The 26,723-nt window shown below is 45.3% G+C and overlaps 1 protein-coding gene and 1 long non-coding RNA gene across 14 annotated transcripts in view; one reads left to right on the forward strand and one right to left on the reverse strand.

Moving 5' to 3' along the window:
* The window catches only part of BCL11A (BCL11 transcription factor A), a 106,303-nt gene that overhangs the window by 66,795 nt on the left and 12,785 nt on the right, over positions 1-26,723 (forward strand). For 9 of the 13 annotated variants that reach the window (XM_082358077.1, XM_082358079.1, XM_082358076.1 and 6 more), the window contains one exon: positions 23,885-23,986. The exons of the other annotated variants lie outside the window; for them this stretch is intronic. In XM_082358077.1, the coding sequence (XP_082214203.1) occupies positions 23,885-23,986 (102 nt within the window). The remainder of the gene's footprint in view (positions 1-23,884; positions 23,987-26,723) is intronic. 13 annotated transcript variants of the gene reach the window in all.
* On the reverse strand, positions 19,518-25,633 carry LOC309612519. Its single transcript, XR_014235241.1, has 2 exons — positions 24,201-25,633; positions 19,518-21,448 (listed from the first exon to the last, which is right to left on the reverse strand). It is a non-coding gene; the product is annotated as an uncharacterized lncRNA (long non-coding RNA).

Consider the following 26,723-nt stretch of genomic DNA (forward strand, 5'->3'; position numbering starts at 1 on the left):
CTCTTTCTCAGTTTATTGCCAGTAGCAGTCTCTGTTCTGTTTCCTTCAGCTTCTTCCCCTTGAGTTGTTGTCTTTCTATTTAAGGTGGCTGCCCCCTCTTTTTCCCACTCCCCCTCCACTCCCTGTGTCTTCCCTCAATCTGCCTCTGCCACTGCCTGGGGCCACTGCAGCTCCAGTCTCAAGGCTCCAGCTCCTTCACAGATCCTTCTGCTTCCTGGTCACCTGTTGACCCCCAGCCCTGCCCTGTCACGGCCAGTGAGGGTCGGGGAGGGGAGGCAGGGGGAATATTCACGTCTTCCCCTGATTCTCTGCTGTCCACAGCACTGGCCAGCAGCTGGGGGCCCTTCTGAGGGAGGCCGTGGTGTTGTCTAACTTCCCAAGGCCTTTTGGCAAGTTAGAAGTTATCTCCAGGACCCTTGGCTGCTGTACAACTACTAGGTCTACTAGTAGGTCAACCACCTCACTTTCTGACCTAGGGGGGCTCTTAGGGCTCTCAACACCACATTTAATAGTTACCCCTGACTCAGCAGGGGTCTCAGTCCAAATTAATGCCCGTTATAAAAATCGTTTGGGGTCACTTCCCATCACTCCCTTAGAATAGTGGTGAGGTTTCTGCTTGGAATAGGATGACATTTGGTAATTGAACCAAACAGATGGCTGCGATACAGGCTTTGGAGCTGTACTTCGGGAATGGGGTGGAGATGGGGCAGGCTGTTGGGTGACAAAATGGGGACTCCCTGGACTCTCAAACTCAAAACCTTTTCTGTGTTCTGAAAACTTGAGTTGCTCTAGATATTTATCTAAGAGAAATGAAGACATGCATTCATACAAACACATATACAAAAATGTTCATTGTAGCATTGTTCCCAATAGTCAAAAAGTGGTAACAACTCAAATGTCAATCAATAGGTGCATGGATAAACAAAATGTAGTACAGCCATACAATGGAATATTCAATATAAGAATGAAATAGTCGGGCTTCCCTGGTGGCGCAGCGGTTGAGAATCTGCCTGCTAATGCAGGGGACACGGGTTCACGCCCTGGTCTGGGAAGATCCCACATGCCACGGAGCAACTAGGCCCATGAGCCACAACTACTGAGCCTGCGCATCTGGAGCCTGTGCTCCGCAACAAAAGAGGCCACAATAGTGAGAGGCCCGCGCACCGCGATGAAGAGTAGCCCCCGCTTGCCGCAACTACAGGAAGCCCTAGCACAGAAACGAAGACCCAACATAGTAAAGAATCAATCAATAAATAAATCTTTAAAAAAAAAAAAAATGAAATAGTAATACACCCAACAACATGGACGAATCTCAAAATCATTCTGCTCAGTGAAAGAAATTAAGAAAAGGTTTAATGCTGTGTGATTCCATTTATGTGAGATTCTGGAAAAATCAAAACTACAGTGATGGGTAGTAGATATAAGATTAAATGGGGTCAGAGGATTAGGGGAGGGGCCTGACTGCAAAGGGGCATGAGAAAACTTTTTAGAGTGATGGAAATGTTCTCTATCTGATTTTGGTGGAGGTTATACCACTGTATACAATTAGCAGAATTCATAAAACTGTACACTTAAGTTGGTGACTTTTATTGTATGTGAATTATGCCTCAATAAAGCTAAAAAATGAAAACCAGCCACTTGAGTTGGACTATCATGGAAGGCTGTCTGTCTGTCTCTAGCCTTTTAACTGTCTGCGTCATCTCAAGACTCCAGCCATCTCTGAAGGGGGTGGGGGGGACACCGAAGTACATTTTAGGGAACTCAGAATGCTCTTTGAATTCGGAGATTTCATGGAAGTTGGTAACGTCTGGGAGAGAGACAGAAGCAGACTGAGATGATGTTTTCCACCACGAGCAGAGCACATGTACTTATGTGAAAAATGCGTGAGCACTTGGGAGTGTTTGAGGCGAGAGACAGTAAGAGGAGGGGTTTATTTCATAGAATTCTAGAGGGCTTTAAAAGATGAAAGGGGAGAACATGCCTGAGTCAGGCTTACTCATTGATATATCTTCTCCTTGGGTGGAGATCCCAACTGTGTGACTGTCCGGTGAATTCCTGTAAAGTGAAAGTTTTTGTTTGTTTTTAACATCCATCTTCCTCTCCAAATTGTCTCTCATGCAGTTTCCAAGGTAGTCAGCATACATGTGATATCTGAACTTTCCTCATTCATCTGGCAGACGTGGGGAGAATGCCTTTTCTGAACCCAGCTCTGTGCTAAGGCCGCATAGATTTAAGTCCTTACGTGGAAAACTTCTGTGCATGTGTAATGTTGGGTTGCATCTGGCCACACGGCCTTATTCTGGGACTTGACTGTTAGGGGGCTTTGATATGAACAGTCAGCCCAGCCTGGAGAATTGAAGGCAACATTTCAAATAATAGTTACATTAGCTGCTGCCTTCGTTTTGGCGGGGCCTTCCCTTTACCACACCCAATAGATAAGGCGGCCAAGATCATCCATGTTTCCTGCTCGCTGGCATCAAAGCGAAGTCCTTTTTAGTGGTGCTGGATTCAAAAGAATATTAAAAATCTGTTTGTAGAGCTTAGTGTTTTGCATTCAGGGTGTGCTTCTGCTGAGCTTAACTTCTTTGCAGCTGACCAAGGTTGAAATAGAGCTAGAGGGTTGTACAAGCTTAAAGATGGGTTTCCCGTAAAGATGTTATTTTTTGGTAACTGACAGCCAGACTCAATCAACCTGGCACACATTCTGGTTGGTGCATGTGCTTCACTTCTGCTCTTCTCTAGGGTGTGGGGTGGCTGTTTAAAGAGGGTGGATATTAATGCTAATCTTTGTGTAGCATAACAGGTTACTGCCACTTGCCTTTTTTTATCTGGAAATTCAAGCAGATATCAGAAGGGAACTGTTTGTGGCTACAGAGATGGTTCAAATTGTCATTATGAACAGAAAAGATACTTGGAAAAATAACTTTCCTTTTAGGAAGGCAAATCAGTCATTTAACCACTATTTGTTGAGTTCCTAGGATACGTGTATATCATATATCACATGCTATGCTGGATCCTTTAAAGTAAAACAAAAATAAGTAGAAGTCAGAGTCCCCACACTTAAGAAGCACATTGGAAAGACGTAGAATTAAGTAGAGGCAAGAGAGCTAACCAGTGGTGTAAGGACTGGTTACGAGTCCAGGTGGTGCAGGGAATGAGTGGTCCTTAAGGTTGGGAAAGGAAGAGATTGATTCTTTATGCTAAGGTGACTAGTAGACCTTTAGCTGGGACTTGAAGTATGAACAGGATTCCAGGAAGTCGAAGAGGAAGAAGGAAAGCCTGAAAGGAAATGAGAAAGGAAGGGATTTTCACTTAAGCAGAGTATTTTCCTTGATGCATAGAGGGAGCTAAGCCTGGAATAAAAATTTAGGGTGGGACTATGGAGCTCTGGAATAGACGCTTAAGGTGTTGGACCATATCCTGTAGACCACGGAGGCTGTCAATGTTCTGAGCAAAGGACGAAGGCAGCATTCTAGGAAGACATAAATTAAGGACTCTGTCCCAAGGAAGGATGGGGCTGGTTGTTGGGATTCTCTCTTTAATGTCCTTCATTCTGAGTTCTCCCCTTTGACAGATATGTGCTAGAGGATGGAATGGTTGACTGTAGGGTTTTCACAAGCAGAATGGAACCAAACATTGTAGGAGACTAGCAAATCAGTCTGTTATTAGTGTAGAGTCTCGGAAAGTTTTCATTTCACCCCTATTGTGAGTGGGGAGTGGACAGGAATGAAGTTTGGAATCAAGAGCCCATTGGGTTCCCAGTGGACCCTTGTCCCTCTCCTCCAGACCATCCACGTGGGGAATTGTTCAGGGCATGGTTAGTTTTTCATGATGGTATTTATCATTCAGGTGGTGTGTGATGAAATAAGGCAGGCACCAAATTCATATCCTTATGAACTCTCTTTAATAGCACCCTCCTACTTTGGGGATTTTTTAAAGCTAGCCTGAATTTGAATGAACCTTTGTGGATGATGTAAGAGGAGAGTCGATAAAAGGAGTATTAGATAGGCATTTGGGAGGGGAAAGGAGGTCTAGGGGCTCATGAGGTTAGCTAGGGACGCACAGAAAGTCAAAAGGAAAGCAGAGATCCTAGTGAACCCAGAATGTTCTAGAGGAGGACTAGCCTCTGTTAGGATTTGAAATGGCCAGAACATCTTTTCAGCCTCTTTCATGGTACTTCCTCCTCTAGCCAGAATTTTCTTTTGCGACAGGTGTTGGTCAGACAAGTTTTTTTGTTTGCGGTTGGTCTCTTGGCATACAGCATGGCTCCTTGTCCTGGACAATGAGGAGGGCATTTTAGCAGCAGGCAGGGTAGCTCTGCGCACTGCAAAGGAATATCAGCTTCTAGGAGACTTGGTGGCTTTGGGGAAAAGCTCACAGTGGCAGAAATTAATCAGAAAGTAGAGTAGAACCGAATTCCAAAAGCTGGTATTATGTGGATCTGGATGTGCTGTGGGCCAAATGACCAAAAGGAAATGGAATGAGAAATGGTGTAAATGACTAACAAGGACCCTGTTGGCAGGGGGACTGCTGTTGACCAGCTCCCCGAAGTGAATGTAGTTAGGTGTTTCCACTTTATCTTCCCCAAACTCTCTGAAGCAACAGTTTCATTAGGGTCTAAGACTTCCTTCAGGAACCTCTTGGTCACCTATTGTTTATGACCAACAGCAATTTTTTCTTTCTTTCTTTCAAGATAAATTAATTTGGGGTGGTAGTGACTTCAGGCTGATTTTGACTCTTTGGCTACTGGTTTGAAATTTTTTTTGTTATTATTTTCACATCGACCAAAGCTAGAAAAGTTTCACTGAATCCCCCTGCAATATAAATGTTTCCTTTCATCGGGGAAGCCAACTATTTACAGCCATAACAGGGTTTACGCTGAATTGTATAATTGATACTGACTTCTGTGTCAGCAAAAAAATGAAACAAAAGCTGATCATAGGTGACGTTACCTAAATGACGGTACCTACGTGTGTCTTTCCTTTCACATTTGCTGTAATCTTGTTACGGCATTGTCCTATTACCTCAAATACTGTCATCTTTAAATGCTGTCAGGTCATAACTGGATTGCCAAGGACAAAGGACAGGAATCAGCGAGAAGTCAATGGCGTTTCCCAGCACACCCCAGAGACGGGCTTCTTCCCCCTCGCGTAGGTTGAATTCTTGGAGAAATTGTTTAGTTAAAATGATGACTCAGGTGTCTTTTACAGGCTTTGATGAAATAGCCAAGTTCACTCCTTGTGTTCCTAGAAGGAAAGAAAGAAACAGTGTCTTCCAACAGCCAATGAGACAGACTCTTCCAGGATAATGTTAATGTTTCTGCACAATGAGAATGCATTATAAGTATTATTATTGTGTTTTTTTTAAAACCAGCTCAAAAGTAATAGCAAAGAGAGGTCTCTATGTGAGAGTTTAACATCCAGTTATTCTTTATTATGTTTCCCCAGATTTGGTTAGGGGACTCCATTTTAGAGATGGGAAAACTGAGTCATAAGACGCTTAGAGGTAGACATCATTGGACAGCTGGAGTCGGGAACATTCCTGTCTTATGTTTATGCCATATGTCCATGTTCCTCTCATATATTTAGACCAAATTCTTATCCAGATTTCTCATAAAGTGTTCATAAATTTCCAGTCTTCACTTTTCTGCAGCTTCCTTAGTTAGAATAGCTGATAGGGAAATGGCTGCATCGAAATTAATCCTCTTGCTTTTTGCATTCCGTTGCTCATAAATAAGGGAGTGAGAAACGGTTACTTTGAACGCCCTTATTAAGGCAGGTTTGGCTGCCAGAGAGTAGGGCAAACTGAAGGGGATGGGCTAAGACATCTTTTTCATGCCTCTTTTTTTTTTTTTTTTAACTTTGGCTTTTATAATGGTATAATTTAGTTTTTCCTTAATCTGATTCTGTATTCATTTTTTAATATATAATGTTGATTAGTATGTTCTATTATTTATAGACCTCCAGAAGGATCCCAAGGGAAGGTAATCTCCATTTGAGAAGACGATTTCCCAATTTCCATACAGATGACGAAAAAGTCACTGCCCACTGCATGCCACCCACCCCTTGCCCCCTGCTGAGTTTTCTTCTTACGCTCTCAGTGTGGGGCATTGTGGGCCGCAGATACCCGAAAGCCTGACTGGAGGTGCAACATGGGATGTGCTGACATTAACGCAAAAGGACTGCCTAATTGACTTGCAAAATATAGGTTAGGGAGTTTTATGGGATATCAAATTATCTTATTCTTTCTCTGATTAAAGACAAAATATTATATTAAGTAGATCATTACATGGGTAAAAGGTTAGAACTTCACACACTTAGAGGTGTAGACTGGGTTTCCCCCTCCTGCCTGTGACAGAGGCTCGTGGCGAGTAACTGATCGAAGGTGGGCAGATGCCCTGTTCGTAGAACTCTGAACTGTCTGAATAGTCAAGTTAGATTTATAGGAGGGACGTTTGCCTTAGCTTTGAGTTTCCTGAGTCCTTTTAATTCTGATAGAATAGTAATCTTAAAATTAAATTTTAATTTGTTCTGATTCCATTTCTTTTAGCAGGGAAAGGGATGAATACCTGAAAGGGGGAATACAGGGCGAGAGCAGTGGCCAGGTTTGAGAGATGAGTGGCTTCACAGGGTGTTGGGCAGAAATGCCACTCCGTGTAGGGGTGTGGTCATGTTGAGACTATGGGCTGCTTCTCTGTCATACCGTGATGCCTTGGTCCACCACCTAATGCTTTTAATGATGCCTTGGTCAACAGTCTGATGCTATAAAGGTCTTCCTGAAAGATATTCCAGACCCAGTCCTGTTGTCGAGTTGGAGCTTCCATGTGTCTGATAATAATCTACCAGCTAATCCATCATGCTGCCCACTTCCGTGCAAAATGTGTGTGTGTGTGAGCGTGCACATGAGCGTGCATGTGTAGTCTAAGCATAGCTTTCTTGAATTTCTCACTCACTTCAGTACTTAACAATACATGTGTCCATAAAGTGGACTCTCAGCATTTGGCCACTGCGTTCTCTCTCATTGTGTGGGAAGAAGGCACAGGTGCCCAACTGGAGGTGGGTCAAGGTGGGCTGGCAGAGCTGTGATTGATGTCTCCATTTGAAGTGTAGGGGAGAGAGCGAGTCACAAGGTATTCTCTGCAAATGAGCCATGGTCCAGCTGCAGAGCTGTGACCATGAAAGCCCCAGGACTGACCTCCCCAGGAGGTCTTGACTTTCAGCAGCCTTTCAGTCTAATCCATTTCAGAATGGAGAACAGCTTGCCACTGTCCTTTACTCTTGATCTGCTGACAAAGCAACGGTATTAGAAACTTGGGTAGGTATGGAAATAGATCCCTATATATACTAAACATCTCGTGTGTGTGTGTGTGTGTGCACACGTGCGTGTGTGAGCACATGTGGGTGTGTGGAAGGAGAGAACCAGAGCAGAGGGTTGGAGAAAGAAAGTAGGGAAAGTAACACTAAAATGTGCAGTATCATTCCCCAGCCTCCCGAAAATGGGGATCTGATGTAGCAATATGTATTTCCAAGAGAAGACAAAGCCATCTTTTGGGTGAAAGGATTTGTCTGGGGGGACCTGGAATTGCTGTGTGACCTTAGGGAAATACTTGCCTTCTCTGGGTTGAACTCAGCCCATTGTTCACAAAGGGCAGTGCTGGTATTTATAGACCATGTTTGACTGTCCCGAGTGAAAGACAGCTTCACTTCTCACCTCAGAATAGCAAGCGTTGTTTCTCATATCTAGGTTGCTGGGACAGTTTCCTAGGAACCTAATGTTCGGCAGCTTTGTGACGTTGGAGGGAGGGTTTTTCTTTCTAAATGACTTGATTGGTTTTTGCCACTTTTCACATTATTTCCCAGGTCTGGGGTTTTTCTTATTTCCCCTCACAGGCAGAATCTAAATGATCCTCGTTTTGTTTTGTTTTGTTTTGTTTTGTTTTGTTTTGTTTGAGTTAGCTTAAAGGTACCAAGGGCTTTCCTGGGACTGATGTCTGGAGGCCAGTGGCCAAGCTGACAGCAGCATGATGTCGGTGGAAGCCTGGAGTTAGCTGCCCACTGTGCCTGTTGAGGAGGCTGGCTTTGGGATTCTTGCTGGGGTTACCTTGCTCCACCCTGCCTGGTTGCAGTGACTTTAGCTCATTCTGGGTTTGTGTGAATTCATCAGTCTGACCTATGGCATCCCACCCCATTCCATCCCGTTGCATTCCATAAGCCAGCAACTGCAAGACCAGGCTCCCAGTACCCTCAGCTTCCTGCGTTTGTGTGCAGGTCTGCTTAGGGAATTGGACTTTGACCTTGAGATCAGTCCACTTGGGAACTATGGTGGCAAGGGATAGCTGTTCTTCCGGGCTGTCCCTTGTTGTTTGGGGGTGGGGGGGGTGTGCACATAATTTTTATATTTCCTATTTTGATTCAAATACTGGTCTCTTTTTTTGGCCAAGTCTTAGGCAAATGCCACAGAGGGTTTCTTTTTGGCTTGAACTTGATGAAATTGAGATGAACTTGATGAAATAAACACAAATTTATGCACACATGGTCATGGACACATCACCACCACCCCCTCCACCCGCCCCTCCCCAGACCAGCACATAATGAACTATTCCTAAGTAAGGCTTCCTAAATTTTGAGGTCTCACTTTGCATGGTGATAAGTGCAGAAGACCTCAGCCCCATATGCATTTTGGCTTGAGTTGTTAACCTTTCCTTCCTTCCTCCTCCTTTTCTCTCCCCCTACAAGGTCTTCCTTCCCTTAAGAAAAAACGTGTGAGCCATGCTGGGAGTATAGACTTGACCTCCACCTCACCAGGTGCAGCTGCTGATCAGAGCAAAAAAAAATAGGAAATATGTATTTTTTTAAGGGGGGGGAGGGTTTCTGTTCCACAATCACTGCCGTTTCAATAAAAAGCAACCTGGTTTATCTGTAAAACCTACTTCCCTTTCTGGTGAGTGGGACACGTTTGAATGGCAGAGGACTCCGTTGGAAGAGAAAAGGGAGGGGAGGTAAGAGAAGGGAGATGTAGAAACAGAGGTGGAAAGGAGAAGAAAAGGGGGAAGAGAGAAGGAAAGAGGGAGCGGGGGAAAGAGGAGTGACATTTGGGCTATTTTTAGCTGGACTCCAATGCAGATTTCATCAGGCTCGTTGGCTGTGGGGAAACCGACTGTACGGACAGTCACCGTGCCTGTAACTTACTGTGAAGCGGCTGTGGTGACTGAATTTTCTGACACTGTCAGAGTTTGGACAACCCCGCCAGCTCCTGGAAGGAGAGCCTTACAACTGTCACAGGCGAAGCATCAGAGGCACGCGCTGTCGATAGTGACCTGCATTTGCAGAAACTCTGAGGGCTTTCTAATTAACGGAGGAGATCCAAATTAGAGGAAAGCTGTTCGACAAGCCCCCTCACATGCACTAAGTGTCACGGCGCAGATAATCATTACATCTAACAAGCTCCTGATTTTTAACAGAAGCTATGAGATGAACTGTCCTATAATGGTTCAGTTTCAAGGGGAAAAAATAAAAAAGCACACCCTAGCCCCCCGTCTGAAAAAGAAGAAAGAAAGAAGGAAGGGAATAAAGAAAGAACAAGAAGAAGAAAAGAAAATAGGGGAAAAAATAGGAAAAATGGGGGGAAAAATGAACAAGAGATTCTCATGCTAGTGCTTTGGGCAAATGTTCAGACCCCATCCCTGAATTCTTGCCTTTGTCACTGGCTGGAACAATCAGATACATCTTCTGTTTTAGATTTTCCTTACTGTAATCTATGTCTGCTAATATGCCAGCTCGTTCATTTGATGTTTCCTGGAGACGAGCCTCCTCCGTGAGTTATTTCTGACCATCGCAGCATTCCACAGGGTCTGAATTGTTGAAAGCAGTGACCCAAACCATAACAACTTGAATATTACAATCGAAACACGTGATGTAGACAACAGTTGATTTGGGGCTCTACCTTGGATGGAGAAACAGACTGGGGGCTGAAGGGGACCTCATCTGTCCCCGGGGACTTGCCTGAGATCCCTTGGGGATCTGTCTGAGCTCAGGCCTCCTGACCCCATCCAGGGCTCTGTGCACAGGGCAGGGGAATTTAAGTCCTGGTTTGAGGCATTGATTGAAACCAGCTTTCAAAGACCTGCGCGGAGCCGATCATTTGCGTGCCTTCCTTTCTGGGTGTTGCCCTTGTCAAAACCATTTCTCTACATGGGACACACATCAGAGGGGGAAAGGGCTGTAAACCTTGAGGGTTGGCCGACATCGTTCAGGAAGTGCAGTATTAAGAGCAGCGCTTCTCTTGTCCCCGTTGATTCTCCCCAACTACCCATACTATCCTTGTAGTTATTCATGGGAAATAAAATAATATAAATCACGCTGCCTGAGTCTTCTCAAACGGCTCACAAAATAATCACAGGCTGAAATGCAGGTTTTCTTGCCGTGTCTTTGTCAGTAAATCAGATTTTGAGCATTTATCAGCAAAAGTTAGATTTAAGCATCATTCCTGTAATGTTTGAAAGAAAGAAGATTTGTTTTGGTAGGGACTCTGCCAATCAGTGAGCTTCCAGCTTGACTCTGCTATCAATTATTGCTGCAATTATTTGTCTAGTTGGATATTTAAAATGTCATCAGAAAGAGATGATTACATATTCCAGAAAGCAAGGCACTGTATAATCAGATGAACTGAATCCAGTTAAATGTAGTGTGGTACCAACCTGTCCTTCAAAGTAGAATTCTTGAGCTACCACCTAAGCAGCAGCCTTCTGCCCGGTTTTTAGGAAACTGATCTTAACCTTGGGATGCAGCATGTTGCTGAGGTCGGGTGATACTCAATTGTGGGAAACTTTCCAAGTCTGAAAATGGAATTGCTCCTTCAGATACATGAGAAGTGCATTTTGGTTATCTCATTCAATTCATCTGCAAATCTATAAATAAGATGTCCCTCTATTCTTCTTGCTTCCTGTGGATTTAAATGCCAAATCCTGATTTGTGGCAAAGTTGTCACATGTCCCTTTTCCCACTCTCTCTGCCTGGTGCCCAGGATCTAAGCAGTGGCAGTAGAAATTACAACTGTTTGGAGGCCAAGAAAAATCTCCATTTCTCGCTTTTCTCCAATTCCGGGTATTCTCGGCCCTGCTCCATCCATCAGCCTTCCCCCCCCACACCTCCTCCAGCACACACCCTCCTTCTGTCCGCACCACCAACAGGAAACAAATACAGCTCCAATTTTTTTTTTTTAAAGGAGGAAAAGAAACCACAACCTGAACAAAAACTCCAGCCAAACCGAACTCTCTACATAGAGCAATCCCAAATGTTCTAAACGAATAGAAATCCCCCCTTGAACAGGTCTGCCCCCCTCCCTGGGCATCAGGAGTGCCCCTTAAGAACAGGATGTTAGATCTGAAAGTGATAGCCAAGCCCTCAGCCGGGAAACATTAGTCCATCCCCATTCTTTTGACACCAAGATTAGAACTGACTGGAGGTTCTGGAGATGTTTTCTGTATCTAAGGTGGGTTTCATGAATTTGAGAATTTTCTATGGGGCTTTTCCCAATTCACTTTCCAGAGAGCATGCTTAGCTCTTATGATTCCAGAACGCCACGATGATCAAAAGACTTTCCCACCATAACATAAAATTTTGGGGTGGGGAATCTGTTAGAAAATTAATCTCATCTGTGAGGCAGGGATGGGGGAGAGGGGGTGGGAGAAGACCTTTTAAAACACAGGAGCCCTGGGTTGTGTGTGTGCTGGAGCATGTGGGAGAGAGAAAGGTGTAGGGGGTGGGGCATCCAAAAAATGACTTAAAAAAATCAAACTCATTGAAATGGAGAAAAAATATTGTCTCTGCTGCAGTTACCTCCTGTCACCGTTGTCCCTCTCCTCCTTCACCGGCTGTGCTCAAGGACGTTCACGTCTTGCCTGGGTTTCCCTGCCAGGCCCTGCAGCTTGGGGTGATCCGGGTCAGCTGACCACACTGCCCTACTGGGGGGCAGAAATTGCTTTGAGCCTTGAAAGCAGGTGGGTGGGGTGTATGTGTGAAGACCACAAAACAAGAGGAGTGAAGGGCCAGGTTTAGCTCTTAGGAAACAGAGAGGAGGCCCAGGGTTCTGAATGTTTTTGCTTTTCCTGGGATCCCTGCCTCATTTTAGTTTTCAGGGTGTACGTGTTTCTCTCATGTTCTCCGGCGCGTCCCAAACAGAGGCAGGGGCTGGGCTTGGGCCTGGAGCTCTGGCTGGGCAGGGACATGCCAGTCGTTTGGCTGGGAAGCCCCAGCCAGCACTCCAGGGTTTTGCACTCTCTCCTCTGGGCCTCCACAGGGCTGTGCCAGGATCTGGTGCAACTTGGGGCATGAGCTGTGGGCTGCTGCAGGCATTCTCCTGCATCGGAGGCAGGGAGGCAGATGAGGTCATCCAGACAGCCTTCCAAGGCTAGCCTTATTTAGTGGAGCAAAACTATGTGTTCTAAATAGGATTGCTTGAACTGCAGGACTTCACACTGTTCTTTCTCTCGGGGCAGAAAGATAGGGGTGTAGGTGGGGAATGAGAATAGAGAAAAGTGTGGGAGATTACTAAAAAAAAAAAAAAAAAAAATTGAGAGAGGGAGAGGAAAGGGACCCAAACTAGGTAATTGGGACCAATTCATCAGAAGACTTAAGGAAATTTGACATCTATTGTAACTCTTCTAACTGTATAATTACACAGCATTTGGAAAGTGAATTATTAACTTGATTGTCCATAACGACCATTGTGTAAATATACAATCACAGGTTGTCAAAATTGTACAGTGAACCGATGGGCCAGCAGCCACTTTCAAGGGGCTGTAATCATCTCCCAGGTCAAGGCTGACCTGGAGGCTCCTTGGTTAGTGAATCATTTACGGGAGAGACCTCAGCGACTCCGGGAAGGCAAGGTTCCCCTGGTCACTGCCGGGTCCTTGGCAGCTCCTTCCAGCCAGGTCATTTAGAATCGCCCTCCAGGAAGAAAAGTTCACTGAACAGCACTTGATTTACGAGTATTGATTAAGGGGCTCTTCTTTGCCCAGAATGGTGCCAGGCGAGGAGAGGTGGACAGCACGCTGTTGGTTCTCAGAAGGCTTGGACTTTAGTTGGGACCAGTAGTGGTGGATACATAATGATCGCGCAGAGCCCTGGACCCAAACATAGTGTAAGGCTGGGGACAGAGCGTGGGATATCCTTCACGGGCCTTGCCTTTGTCTAACCCGGGGCCTTGGTGCCCCTCACCCCCCGAGCCACGATGCTGCCGCCCTGGGTGCAGGCGGGCACGTAATCTCAGTGGGGCCTCCTCCCGGGGAAGTCCGCCGCCTGCTCCGCACTGGAGGAGCAGCGGTGTCAGCCAAGAGCCGCAGGCCATAAATGCAAAGTATGGTTTAACAAAAGCAGCTTTTGAGTGAGAAAGCTGAGTGGAGTTGTCCCAACCTGTCAACTTCAGATTTCTTTCCTCCTCCCCATAAATCAAAAAACGGTTGGTGGAAGGGAGGGACAGAAGCGTTTCATTTTCAGATTTTGTAAGAAAATAAAATCAAATCAAAAGAACCTGTCCCACGCTGATACCTTACATGCCAGGTTTGAGCCCGAGGCAAATTTTTGTGGCCATGTAATAAGCCTCTTTAAAATGGTGACAGACCCTTGACTCTTTGCCTTGAATTACACTGATAGAAGACATTTTATTGCGTTAGAGCCAGGGCGGGAGTACAGGATGGTTCTTGCCTGGTCGGCCTCTTTGAACACACCCGCCCTGCTGTCCACACTCCCACCACCTGACAGGGCTGGGCCGTGATGGTGGTGGAGATCTGTGGGCCGGTGACAGAGGGGGCTTCCTACCCAGCAGTGGAAAGTTTAGGCTCTGGAAGCAAAAGGATTTCAGCCTGAGGGGCCTGTTAGGGAGAGGGGAGTGCCTCCTTTCCTAGTGGACCTGGGAGACCTTGACATGGGCGGCTCCGGGTCAGTCTCACTGCTGGTGCTGCATGGAAATAGAGTATAGCTGAGGCCTCATTGCCCAGGCAGTCTTAGATTCAAAACAGGAAATGATACTGGGGACTCCCCTGTAGTGGGGGGGGGGCCCTTGATGTCTATGGAGACGGGAAAGGGGACGGTGGCCTCAAGGTCCAAAGAGGCCAGGTCTCCACAAGCTGAGTTTCCAAGTGGACCTGTCCAGTGGGTGGAAGGGATGGTGTGTTCTTGGTTTGAGGAGCTTGGAGGAGTCTGATAACTTTGGGTGTTGCCCCCGTTGTATCAACAGAACTAGTAAGCCCGAGAACAGCCAGCAGCACCCACCCTGCGGCTGGACTGGGGCCCCTCGGATGACTGCAGATGATACACATGCGCATCTCCTTTTTTATTCAGGAAATTCTTTCCAGGTTGGTCAGTGGGATAAATGAAGGATTCGAAATTGGGTAAAAAGCCAGGAAAATATCTCTGAAGCCAAGAAAATAGGCCACCAGTCAGTAGGCTGTGTCTGCCTCTCCTTTGTTCTGCAGGGCTGTCGGAGAGGTTGGGTCTGAGGCCAGGGCTCGGAGGAGGAAGGCGCTGAGGGACTGAGCAGGTGGCAGCAGGAGTTGGAGGGGCGTGTGGGCGGGCAGAGGCCTGTTTCTGAAAGAAGGACTCTCTGCCATGGGACGAGGCCTGGCCTCGAAGCCCCAGAACCCTCCTTGATTCAATCTCACCTCAGGCAAGAGGGCAGCCTAGTTTTGTTCCTGAAGAAATGTCAGAGCCTGACCTGCTAGACCATTTTTTTTTTTTTTTAAGTTTGTACAGCTTTGAAGCCTTAAATTAGTTCTCATAATTTCTGAGCAGTTCTGTATTAACCATAGGACATAATAGGTTTTAATTCTGGAGAATGGCCAGTTCTGGTTCTAAGAATCTCTTGGCCAAGATTGTCACAGAACATTAGGCCCATAGAGTGTGCCTTCCCCATTTCCCTGGACACTCACACCCTATTTTATCATCCCAGGAAGGCAAGTGATTGCCTGCAAGTGGCTGTAAGACTAGTGCCCGGACACTCTGCCTCACCCCACCCGGAGGTGGGGTGAGTGAGATGAGTGAGTGGTGACGAGGGGCAAAGGTGGGTCCCCAAGTCAGTGGGCAGGACTCTTGAGTTCCAGCTCTGCTCTCACTACCTGCAGCAGGATGCCTCTGAGATCTTCTGTCACCTGGGGAGGTGAGGATAACACCTTCCCTCATCCCACAGGATGACTGTGGGGTCAGAATGTGAGGAGAAGGCTTTGGGAAGAAGATAAAACCCTCCACAGAGGCCACAACATACTTTCTCAAGAAGGGCCAGGCTTGGAGGCTACCCGTGCTTCTGGGCCCTTTTCCTTTGAAGGTTGCACACATCAGCCCTGGAAGATAAAACCAGAAAACTCTCCAGCTCTCTGGGCCTGCTCACACCCACCAACCATGCCTCTCCCCTCCAGCAGCATCACTGCCCACATCCCGCAAAGGTCCTCCTCCGCAAGGCCCAGGGACTCCTGAAAATATCAGGGGTCTTCTCATAAGTGCCAAGCTTGGTTTTCTTAAACTTATTCCGATATTTTCTTAGACTGATGAAAATGGAGATAGGGAGGCATAAATTACGTTTGGTAGTTGACGCAGATAAAAAGGCTCGGGGTGGCCTCTTCAGAGGAATTTGGGAGTTGCATGTTCTGCTTGCTTTGATAGAGAAGTCCTTCTCTGCCCTGGCTGGTGTTATCAGAATTAAACGTTTGCTGAGCAAATGGTCAGTCTCATTGGATCCACCTTTACAGCCCAAAGGCCTTCCTCCCCTCAGTTGAAAATGCTCGTTCCCCCAGACATCGAATCCTTAAATCAGGGGGAACACACGTGTAGTTTTCAAGGCTTTCCAGGTGCTGGGGCTATGATTTTACATCCTTTTCTTCCTTTCTCTGTGCGGTGAGTGGGGTCTGCGAATACATTTGCGTGAGACTGGATGATTTGGGCAAAAGAAACATGTTCAGGAATTCAGCTTCTTTCATTCCTCACCGCTTCTTCTAACCACAAAGGTACTGCGGTTGAGCCCCACTTTAAGAAAGCCCAATACACACCAAATCTCATCAATGGAAACTGATAAATTAGAGGGTGATTTTTCACATTACAGAAAGATTGTTAACTTTTCAAAAGGTTTCCCCGCAGGGTTCCTTTAAATAGTGAGCTCCCCCACTGAATTTAAAGTGTTTGTTTACAGATCATTAACTACTTGACAGAGAGGTTGGGGAGGGGGTGGGGGAAGAAGCACTTAAAAGGTAAAAGTGTTAGAAGCCCTGCCAATTTTCGATGAGCCTGGAAGGGTGATGAAACATCCCTGAAATTACGTCCGTTAGCAAATGTGATTCAGTTTACAGAAATTCAGTTTACACATGGCTTTCCAGGAACCCTTCAGGTTGGCTGAGGCAGGGACCACAGGACGCTGGGGCCTTGCCTCCCTGGTTTGGGGTGGCTGGGAGAGGACTCTGGCTTTTCTTAGAGTCCTGTGTGTGCCCTCATGTGCAGTGGGTACCAGGCTCTGACATGAGGCCAAGCTTTGCCACTGGCCTTCGGGCACGGGCAACAGAGACCTTTCCCCTTGACATTTAGCCTGAGTTTGTGGGAAGTTTCTTCCTGGTTCTCTCTGACCTTCAGTCTCTTTGGCTCAGGACTCACCTAGGTTTCCTGCTTGAAACTTAGACAGGTAAGCTTTGCAAGACTGTGCCCCAGGAGGTTGAAAACCACCACCAGGCCTACTCTTTGAGTCTGAGAATTAGCCTGGGGACCAGACCCAGCCCACACAGGCCTGTAGGTTTTTTCTCATCCCTGCAAGTTCATAAGGGGCATAGGCCCATCCTGGCCAGCTTCTAGGATGGCCCATAGTAGGTCTCTTAACTGCGTCCAAGACTCCTGCCCTTGATCTGGTCTCAAGGAGACTCAAGACTGGCCTGGGAGAAAGAACTCATCCATCTAATCCAGTCTTCTCTTTTTAAAGATGAGAACACTTAGGGCCAGAAAGGGGAAGGGATTTACTCAAAGTCATGCTTAGCCGGGGAATGGCAGAGTTGGGATTGAAGAACTTAAATTCCTGACTTTGTTCTAGCAGTCTCTTCAGAGGAATGAGTCCCTAACATCCTAAAGGAAGAAAGGAATCTGGAGAGAGTTTCAGTGGGACCCATGAAGGAATGGATTGGGCAAGGCCTCTTTAAAAGTAGTTCCCCAATTCCCCCAAATAACCTGAAAAATAACCTCAGGTAGAGGCAAGCCTGTACCCACACATGTACACTCCCTCACACCCCACCACACACAAACAAATTCCTCCAATAAGGACTCAGAGTGGGAGTAAGGTTACCCCCGCTCTTCCCGTGGCTCTGAAGAGAAGAAAGAGGGGAAATTTGGAGGGAAGGTCAAGGTGATGATTGAAGAGACACAGAGGTATAGGAAAATCTCCACCTTTCTTGCACAGTCATTTGTTGAAGATGTGTCAGCAAGTACAAGCCCATGTGAAATAGATTATTTAAACTGGGGAGTCAGGGTTGCAGGAAGAACATGGCTATCAACACTTGTTTGTCTGACTCAGAGGAATAGAACACAGTGAATTCTGCCTTGGTAGACCACTCACCACTCATCAGGGGGCAAAACAATCAGGGTGGGGGGGAAACAAAACAGGACAGATGACCTTTCATAGTTTCACCAGCGTTCACGTGGCTGCATCCATTATTGTAAGAAAACGTGATGTTTGAAAATAAGAAGTTGTGGAAGGTGAATCCTTCACAAAAGCCCTCAGAGGGTTTATTTAAATGACCATATCCTCTGTTATCAACAGGATGGATTGGTGAGTAATACTTTGATTTAAATGTACTACCTGTTGGGCCCCATTTGCTCTGGGTACACCTCGAGCTTTGCTTCTCTCTGGGCATCAATACCTGCTTTTTTCTTTTGTCTAGAAAGTCCTTCCTCTTGGCTCTCCAGGTCCAGTTCCTAAGTTCCCTTTTTCCTAAAGACACTCTCCCTCCCTTCCAAATGGAAGTTATTTGTCTCCTTTGAATTTCCGTTGCAGTTTATCTGTACCTCTCTTATGACACACTTTCTACTTTGGAGCAGAGCGATTCCTTTCCAGGCTTATCTTCTCTACTAGATGGAGGCTCCTGTAGGGAAGTCTGTGTCTGACTTTTCTTTGCGTTGCCCACAGAGGTAGCCCATTGCTTCGGGCAATACAATCGTTTACTGAGTTCGGGCACTCAGTAAATAGTTGTTGAATGAATGCGTGAAAGAATGAATGAATGGAATTTATCCTGGGTACACACGTCTTGCATAGTGAGGTACACAGTTAAACAAAGGAAAAAAAAACTGTCCTAAGACAGTTTGTCTTCTTATGAGCTGCCCTTCCAGTCTCCTCCAGAAGTTCCACCATTCTAAGGCAAGAGCTTTAAATGTAATAAAAATTTATCTAATTCATGATCAAGTGAAAATACTTAGGGCCCAGAGCCAAAAAATATTATTGGAATGAACTTTTTTCAACACCCTAAATTTAACCAGTTGGAATTCTTTTTTTTAAGTACCATCCTATTCAACCTTTTGAAATGAAGGATTTGCCTTTTAGTAGGAAATCTGCATTTCAACACAAAGATGGAATACAATGTCTTTGGCTTACTTATTCTTCAGAAAAGCAAGTTCCTTTTTTTTTTTTTTGAATTATATGCTTTGCTTATGTTAAAGACGGAGATTGCAGAAAATTTTGTTTATGCCTGACAGATTGGCGGCTTGCATTTTTTGCATTTTTATAGATAAAGGGGCATGAAAGATGTCATCTCTCCTCCTCACTCATAGAGTGGATGCCTAAGGTGAGAACTCTTAAAAGGTGAAATTAGTAATGTGTTGTTAGGTAGTCAAGGCTCTGAGATGATAGACTTGGTCAAAAAAGAAAAAAAAAATTTTCAGTGAGTGATTGATGAGATGAAAGTCATTGGTGAAGTCTCTACGAATATAAGGACCATGAACAAGTTTCAGCAAAGAAATTCTATAGTGTGATGTCTGACGAATTCTTGCTTGCTTTGTGTATATGGAGCATCATGATTCGGTAAAAGCTTAGCTAGTGAAAAAGCATAGTGATGGGGAAAACACTCGTGTAAATGCTCATTTCTAGAACAAAAGGGAATGCAATTTTGACAATATCAGAAGGTTAATTAAGAAGTCTGTGAGCAGTGATAAAGCTGGCACATTTTCAGTTCAGATTGACACAACTCAAGACACAGGCATTGCTAATGTTGGCTCTATAATACTCTAAAAAGTCACAGGATCTGAGAGATGGGGGCTGGTATCTGTCTTAAATGGAGGGTCAGGAGCTAGAAGGAGATTCAATGGATTTGCTTTCCAGTTAGATGAAGAAGCCTCTATCCTAGACTAGCTGCACTGTTGTTATTATTGTGATTTAGATCCAGTAATATTGATAGAACTGGAATTGGTTCGTTCAGGGAACCTTACAAACTTTTGGGATGCATTTTAAGTGTAGTCTGTAGGTTGGCTACAGGCTGAGGGCAGAGAGGGGACTTGAGAATGTTGGAGCTAGAAGGGATGGTAAGTGTCCTTTATTTTGGCCTGTCACCAATATAGAGATCCCTCCCCATCACAGTGGGTTGTCATCTTCTCTTGTTTTGAAGACGCAAGATGAGTGGGAGGTCACGCTTCACAGGGTAACCCTTCCTCTTGGGGATGGCTCTACTTCTTTTGTGCCCCATCTTGCTGGGAAAACAGGGAAGTTATCTAGAAACATATGTTTAAGAAAAGAAATACATAAATGCACATATACATTTTCGTGAACAGCAAACATCTATACGTGTATCTACTCCTCTAGAGAGGCCTGGGTTTTTAATTCATATAAAAGTCAGCACCCGGAGCAGTCATTCAGTGTTTTGGAAATAATGCTTTGTGCTCAGCTGTTTCAGCGCATTTGTAGATCAGCGGTATTACTTGTTGATTGGTAGACAGTGATGTGGCTATGTGACACACCCAGTGATTAGTTTCAGAAACAAATAACAGGTCAGTAGTAAAGGAATCTTTGAGATGTTCTTGGGGAAACCTAAAACTTGATTTAATGATCTTCAATTCCAGGGACATCCCACCTGGTTTATAGAGCTCTGTGTCAAAAGTTGGTCCCAATGCATATAGAAATCTAAAGTGACCGATGCATAACATTCAATCAAAACCATTCCCAATTTGTGGCAGATTTTTTAATGAGACCTGAAAGATAAGATCAATTATTTGTTACTCAGCCATAAGGAAACATTGCAACCTAATAATGCATAAGGCATTTCAGAGGCCCTAAAGTGGAAATGCTGGGTCTGGAGAGACTTTTATGAAACAGAACAGGTTAAAATGCTTTTCACCAGAGGAGTACAAGGCATTTGAAAAGATTAATTCATTTGAGAGTCCAGAAAGGGAAACAGGAGTCCAGTGCTTACTGCATCCGTGCAGCGTGCCATAGCTGCATTTGCAAACATTTCCGCTTTTATGGAAGCAGTGAGGACACCATCTGCCTGACATAAGCTGGTTTGGATGTTATGCAAAGAGCGTTCCCTGTTTGAGTCTGGGCCTGTTCCCTGTCCTGGTCAGTGAGGGAGGGTGGAACCTTGGATTCCACGTGGAGGGATCCTTAGGAATTTCCCAAGCTTGCTCTGGTCCTAAAGGAGGTGAATCCCAGACAGAAGGGACGAGAGCCTCATAGCCAGTGGATCTCTGGCTGCCAGGAGAACATCAAAGCTTCCAGCTTCCATTCCTCCCCTCATGCTAAGACAGCACTTAATGAAACTGGATTGTGCATACGAATCGCCTGGAGTGCTTGCTAAACATAGATTCTTTTACTCTACACCCACTTCCCCAATCCCAGTTTTTGATTCAGTAATTCTGAGGAAGGGCCTGAGATGTTGCATTTCCAACAAGCTCCCAGGTGATGCTGATGCTGGGCTTGGGTCTGCACTTTGAGAACCACTGGCCTGAGAGAACCACCAAGGCAATAAAGAGAGCATAGCTAGACCGCCCACTTCCCTGCCAGCCGCCGGAGCCCACCTCTCCCTGGGGAGAAGGAAAATGCAGGTGGGAGGAGAAGAGGCCCTCAGTCAGGGGCAGCCTGGGAAGGCAGAGCTGCTGGTTGAGGGTGATGCTTAGAAGCGTTAATTGTGAGACTCTACTCTGCCTAAAGTGTGATGGAATAATTGAAAGCATCGTAGCAGGAAGTTAAACCCTAGGGAAGCTATTAACAATTCAGCATTTCCAGTTCCTGTGGGAATGTTGATTCTACTTACCAATGAGAAAGTGTTCAGAGATGTGTTTGGCGGGAGAGGCTGCAGAATCAGCTGGGGTCCCCATTGTCTTTTTGGTTTGACACTCTTCGTGGAGGAAGAGAAATGCAAGTATGAGTCTCTCTCACGAAGACAGTGTCAGTAGCTTGTTAGGCTGATAGGAATGGTTTGTTTCTCTTCAGCTGGCTGATTCTGCAGGGGAAGCAGAAGTAGAGGATGAAAACAGTGGGGGTGAGGTAAGGTGCAGGAAGTAGATCAGGTGTTTTCCAATTTTGAAACCAAGTCAGTTCATTTGGACCTTTTGAAAGGTCCACTCAGCACCTCTGGGCTGGACTCTTGCCCAAGAGAGGTTGTTCCTCCGAATGGGTCAAGAGAAAGAGATCCCTTCTCACTGGTACTTCTTGAGCAGTACAGACCAGGGTGGGAACGACAGAGGGGAGGAGAGAGATGGATATCCCAGAAAAGAACACTGGACTGGGGAGTCAGGAGACTAATTCTGATCTTCACTTTTGTGGTTAACCATCATTATAGCTGTGAGTCAGTCACTTAATTTCTCAAAGCCTCAGTTTCCCCACCTGTAAAATGAAGGCATTAGACTTGATGATCTCTAAGGTTTTTTACAACTCAAAACCAAACCCAAAACCAAATAATGGTGGCAGATACTCAGACACTCTCCTTGATGAGCCCTCACTTTGCCCTGTGGCCTAGTGCTGTGGGGAACTGGGCCAGGCTGCTACCCACAGAAACTGAGCTTGCCCTAGGCCCAGGGTTAGTAGATGAGTTTGCCAACAGGAGACGCATGCAAGTGGTCAGGCCTGGACCAGGTTAACGGTTCTCCCATTGCTTGCTGGGGGTCTATTTGAGGCACCTCAGGGTCTTCCCAGAGTAAGTGGCAGGGAATATGAAATGAGTCTTTCCCAGTGTGAGGGTCCAAGTACCTTGTTGCTTTTATGCTGGGGTCACAGTACTCAGTTGTATGGGTCTCCTAAGAAACGGACTTCAGTCTTGGCAACAAACAAACTTATTAAATAGCTGAGGCAAGAACAAGTGCAAAAATGGATTCTCAGATTTCTCGTTGAAAAACACTATGACTAAATCTGTAGTTAATTTTACCCTTGCCTCTCAATTCATAGAACATAAGCAGTTAGATGAAGACATGCTTGCTTTTTAAGTCCAGTCTTCCTGCCTTTGCTGGTTCATTTTGTGGTGTTTGTTTTGTTTGGGGTTGGGGAGGAGGACATGCCTCTGTCGATGGTCTCGGGCTAGGCGGAGCCTCCCTGGGCAGGCCCAGTAACAACAGATTTATGCCTCTGTGTAAGGGCTTCCACGAGCAACACGCCATTGTCACCCACCAGGCTCCTCATGAAAGGAAACCTTGTGCTGACTGCCCTGGCAGTTCTTGGCAGCGTGATCTATAGGAGAACAGGATGTATTTTACACTTGAGACCTGCTATCCTAGAGTATAACAACAACTTTTCTAAGTGCTCTTAATATTAAGCTAATGGAAAACATACTCTGTTTACTCACCATCAAAGTCTGTTTTTCTTCTCTCCCGCCTCCCCCAATCATCACAAACTCCAAGCCTCTAGGACACATGGAGTGTCCCTGCTCCATCTCTCCTCCAGTCTGTCTCAAGGTTGACCTCTCCATGCTTGGTTAGCTCAAGGTGGACTTGGAAAAGCTAGGAACTCACCACATAAACCATACAATCCCCAGGTTGCACAAACCAAATATTTCCTTTCTCACAAAAATCTCACTGCTAGAACTGCTTGATTTACGGCTAGATTTATGTTTATCAGTGTGAGAAGTCATTTTTCCTCACCAGAGTGCAACCCAGTGCAGTAGAATAGAGAAGGTGGGCCACTTTTTTCAGGGTGCTGCTATTTTTGGAATGCTGCTTCGCTCCTTGTCATTGAACGGTAGGATTCCTTACCCTTAATGTGAGGACTTGGCCAAAGTTATCTCAACCCCAGAAGTCTAATCTTTATTGCCCACTGCTTTGTGCTGTAAGCAGCCATGTCTACGTGGGGTACTCCATGGATAGAATTCCAAGTCCTGAGATGCCCAAGGTTTCCCTATCATTGAAGGTGCTGTCATAAAAACAGAATGGGAAGAGTGGGACAGGAAAGGCAGAGTGGGACTCTGTTCTAGAAGAAAAGATTCACAAATCTACTCATTTCCTGTTACCATATTGTTTTTTGCTTGAGCTTGTGTTTAAGTAAAGTAAATGTATGCATGTAAACCAGCCTTGCAGATAAATCCCCCCATTTTACCAGGCTGCCAATCATATTACCAATTTTCCCCTTGCTATTTACACATCTCTTATTATAAGACAATAATCAGACAATAACAAACAAACAAATGAACCAAAGAACACCCCCCCTGCTGCCCCATACCTAAAACAAACTCCCTTCCCTTTTGTCAAAAAAGACCAAAATTAAAAACAAAACAGAACTGTGGGAAAGAACTCACCACTGTTCTTTTGATACAGGCCTTGGGCCTGTTAACTATCTGCAAGGCTGTTGTAATGATGTTAATCTATTTTAATGGAATTGAAATGTGATATCCTGTGGTTTAAGATGCACATTGTTTATAGCTTTAGTGCTTGATTTTGGGTTTCTTTCACAGATAAACTTCTGCACTGGAGGGGCCTCTCCTCCCCTCGTTCTACACACGGAGCTCTAATCCCCACGCCCGGGATGAGTGCAGAATATGCCCCGCAGGGTATTTGTAAGTTGAGCATTATTTCTTCTACAAACGTCCATGTGTGTAGAGATGAGAGTTTCTGGAAATTACCCTTACTTTTTAAGTACTGAAAGGAGTTATTTCCAAAATACGTTGGCATCTGCATATGTATATTCCATTACTCACTTGGCACCCAGCTCCCCCAATCCATTCAGCCCCAAGTGGCTTTTTTCCCTCCCCTTTTTCTCTGTCTCCTTACTGAAGGCATGGGGCTGAAAGCAGCTCATCCCTGCGGGTCTTCTCCCCAGGGTCTTGTGTGGCTCCGTGGCTGGTGACTGCATACGTCTGCGTGTTCAGGGCCCATTGTATTGCTGGACGTTCACTCCCATGGCCTCATTTAGGACTTCGAATTTACTCCATGGCATATGTCTTTAGCAGAGGCCAGAACCGAAAGGAGTCAGTTCACAGTTACTCTAGAGTTATCCTCATGCATGTTATATATGCATTTACGTGTGTATTTAAACATGGTATATTTTTATATATGCATCGTACATTATATATGTGCATACATATATAATTTCTATTTGTTTTTCTCCTAGATTTAGAGAAAAATGCATAGCATTGTTGCTAAAATTCAAAGATACCATCCCCCCCACCCCTGCCATCACTACGACTACCACCATCCAGTTACTTGTTTAAGCCAACTTTTATAGTGGGGACCTTCTTATGAAATTTAGATTTGTATGTTTATAAAAATGTTTTTGGGAAAAAAAATGTTTTTGAAAGATGTTGTTTTAGAAGGTAATACAGTTTTCTTCTCTCTGTAGGAATAAATGGTATGAGTCATGCATGGCTAAAAAGTCAGATGGGGGGAGGGGGAGGGGGCCGGGGGATTGATTCCACCCCAAACACAAAAAAGCAGGTTCAAGAAGAAAAGAAGTGTGGCATCTAATTTGTATTTAAGGAAAATATTTTTATTTTTAAAGTAAATGAAAAAAATAACCTTTTGTGGAAAGAAAAAAAGAAAGGGAATGATGTGTCGTGGAGAGGGAATAACAGAGAGCAAGATGCAGGAGTTGGGGCCTTAAAGGTGACTGGTTTTCAGATGGGAGGTCAACTAGACCCAACCTTCTTGTGAATGGTGTCTGCAGGGCAGGGCCTGCACCCTGAGATCAGACTCCAAGCTAGTTGTTTATTTTAATTAACTCCTAGGTAATCCTAGGTAACAAAGAGTTATTGTATGAATTTCACAAGCCCTCAGGTCCTGAGGGCTGGGTGGTGCAGGGGTTAAAGGCACCTCCCCGCCACGCACTGCCCCCCCGCACCCACAAGCCTAGCTGGGCAGAAGCCTGGGTTAGGTCACCGATTGTACAGAGTTTAGGGGTTTGGACTCATGGTTTCAAGTCCCTACATGCTGACTGGGTGGGGAGAACTCGCCTCCTTTTACTGGGGGTGCCTGGGGCCCTTACTTGGCTGTGGGAACAGAGCCACCCTTGGAGGGAAGGGGTAGGAAGGGAGTGAGTTCTCTCTCTTGCGCTGGATCCTCCTGAGGGCAGGGAGTTTGATCTACGGGGTGGGAAACCAGTGGCCTGATAAGGAGTCCCTGTCTTCTCCCTGCTTCCGGCAACGGGAGGGAGCCTAGTTTGCTGGTGCCCATGCCGGCAGGACCAGTTTAGGAGTGACCAGAACAAGGTATGTGGAAATGGGTTGTAGGGATCCAGAAAGTTCTGAAGCAAAACTGACCCGCACCCCACTCAGCTGCCTTAACCAGCTGTCCTTGGCTTTCAGAGCATTTAGCACTGACCTTGTGGCCTCCCTGCTGGGTGGACCATGGGCAAGGGCCTTAAAATCACCCCTTCTTGCTTTCTTCTAACCAGGGCCTCCCCTAGGCCTGGGAAAGCCCGGATTCTGGATTTCAGTCTTTCCTCCAGAAGCCCTTGTGGGTGTGTAACGTGTGGTTAGTCATCATTCGTGGTAACTAATCAAACCTGGTAATAATGAAAACTCACATTCGTGTTAGACCTGATAGATTACAGAGAGCTTTTATATACGTTTGTTATTTGAGCCTCACAATTCTTTAAGGTACTGTTTTTTACGCTCATTTTCCAGATAGGAAACCTAAGACTTGGAGAAATTAAATGACTGTCCCAGAGCTACCAGCTAGTAAATAGTAGAGCCAGGGGTCCCTCATAAGACGTCACTCTTCAAAATCATGACTCTTGAGCCTTGGTGACAAACTAGGAATGGGGTTATTCCTCTCCATACAATAAAATGAAATAAAGTAAAAGCTGTAGGTGAGCTAATAGCTGATTTTAACCGTTTTGATGCCTCAAGTTCCCATGCTCGGGGCCAGGTCTCCATTTATTGCTCTAAATCAAAACAATCCCAGTGAATGCCCAATGAGGCTCTCAAATTGAGAAGTTGATTTTCATCAGAGTAAATGAAGAATATTATTATATTTTACACGTCAATAAATCAATGTAGCCCTAATTTTGCCACACAGGAAATCAATTCTGGTCTTTCTAAACCATCAAAGATGTTATGAACAAAGTAATTTCACAAATTACGGCAAGTAACACATTTATTGATGACTGCAGTTTAGGAATTTAGAATCTGTGAGCACTGTAATATAATATGGTGCGCTGGCATGAGCTGAGTGAAATACAGATTATATGGTGAAACTGTAATGCATCATTTGCTATTAGTGGACTGGTAATAATTACCAGTTTCAAAGCAGCTCTTTCCATGTAATCTTTAGTCTCAATCGTAACAGCCCTTCTCA

The sequence above is a fragment of the Balaenoptera borealis genome, assembly GCF_965194805.1.
Source record: "Balaenoptera borealis genome assembly, chromosome: 15".
Taxonomy (NCBI): domain Eukaryota; kingdom Metazoa; phylum Chordata; class Mammalia; order Artiodactyla; family Balaenopteridae; genus Balaenoptera; species Balaenoptera borealis.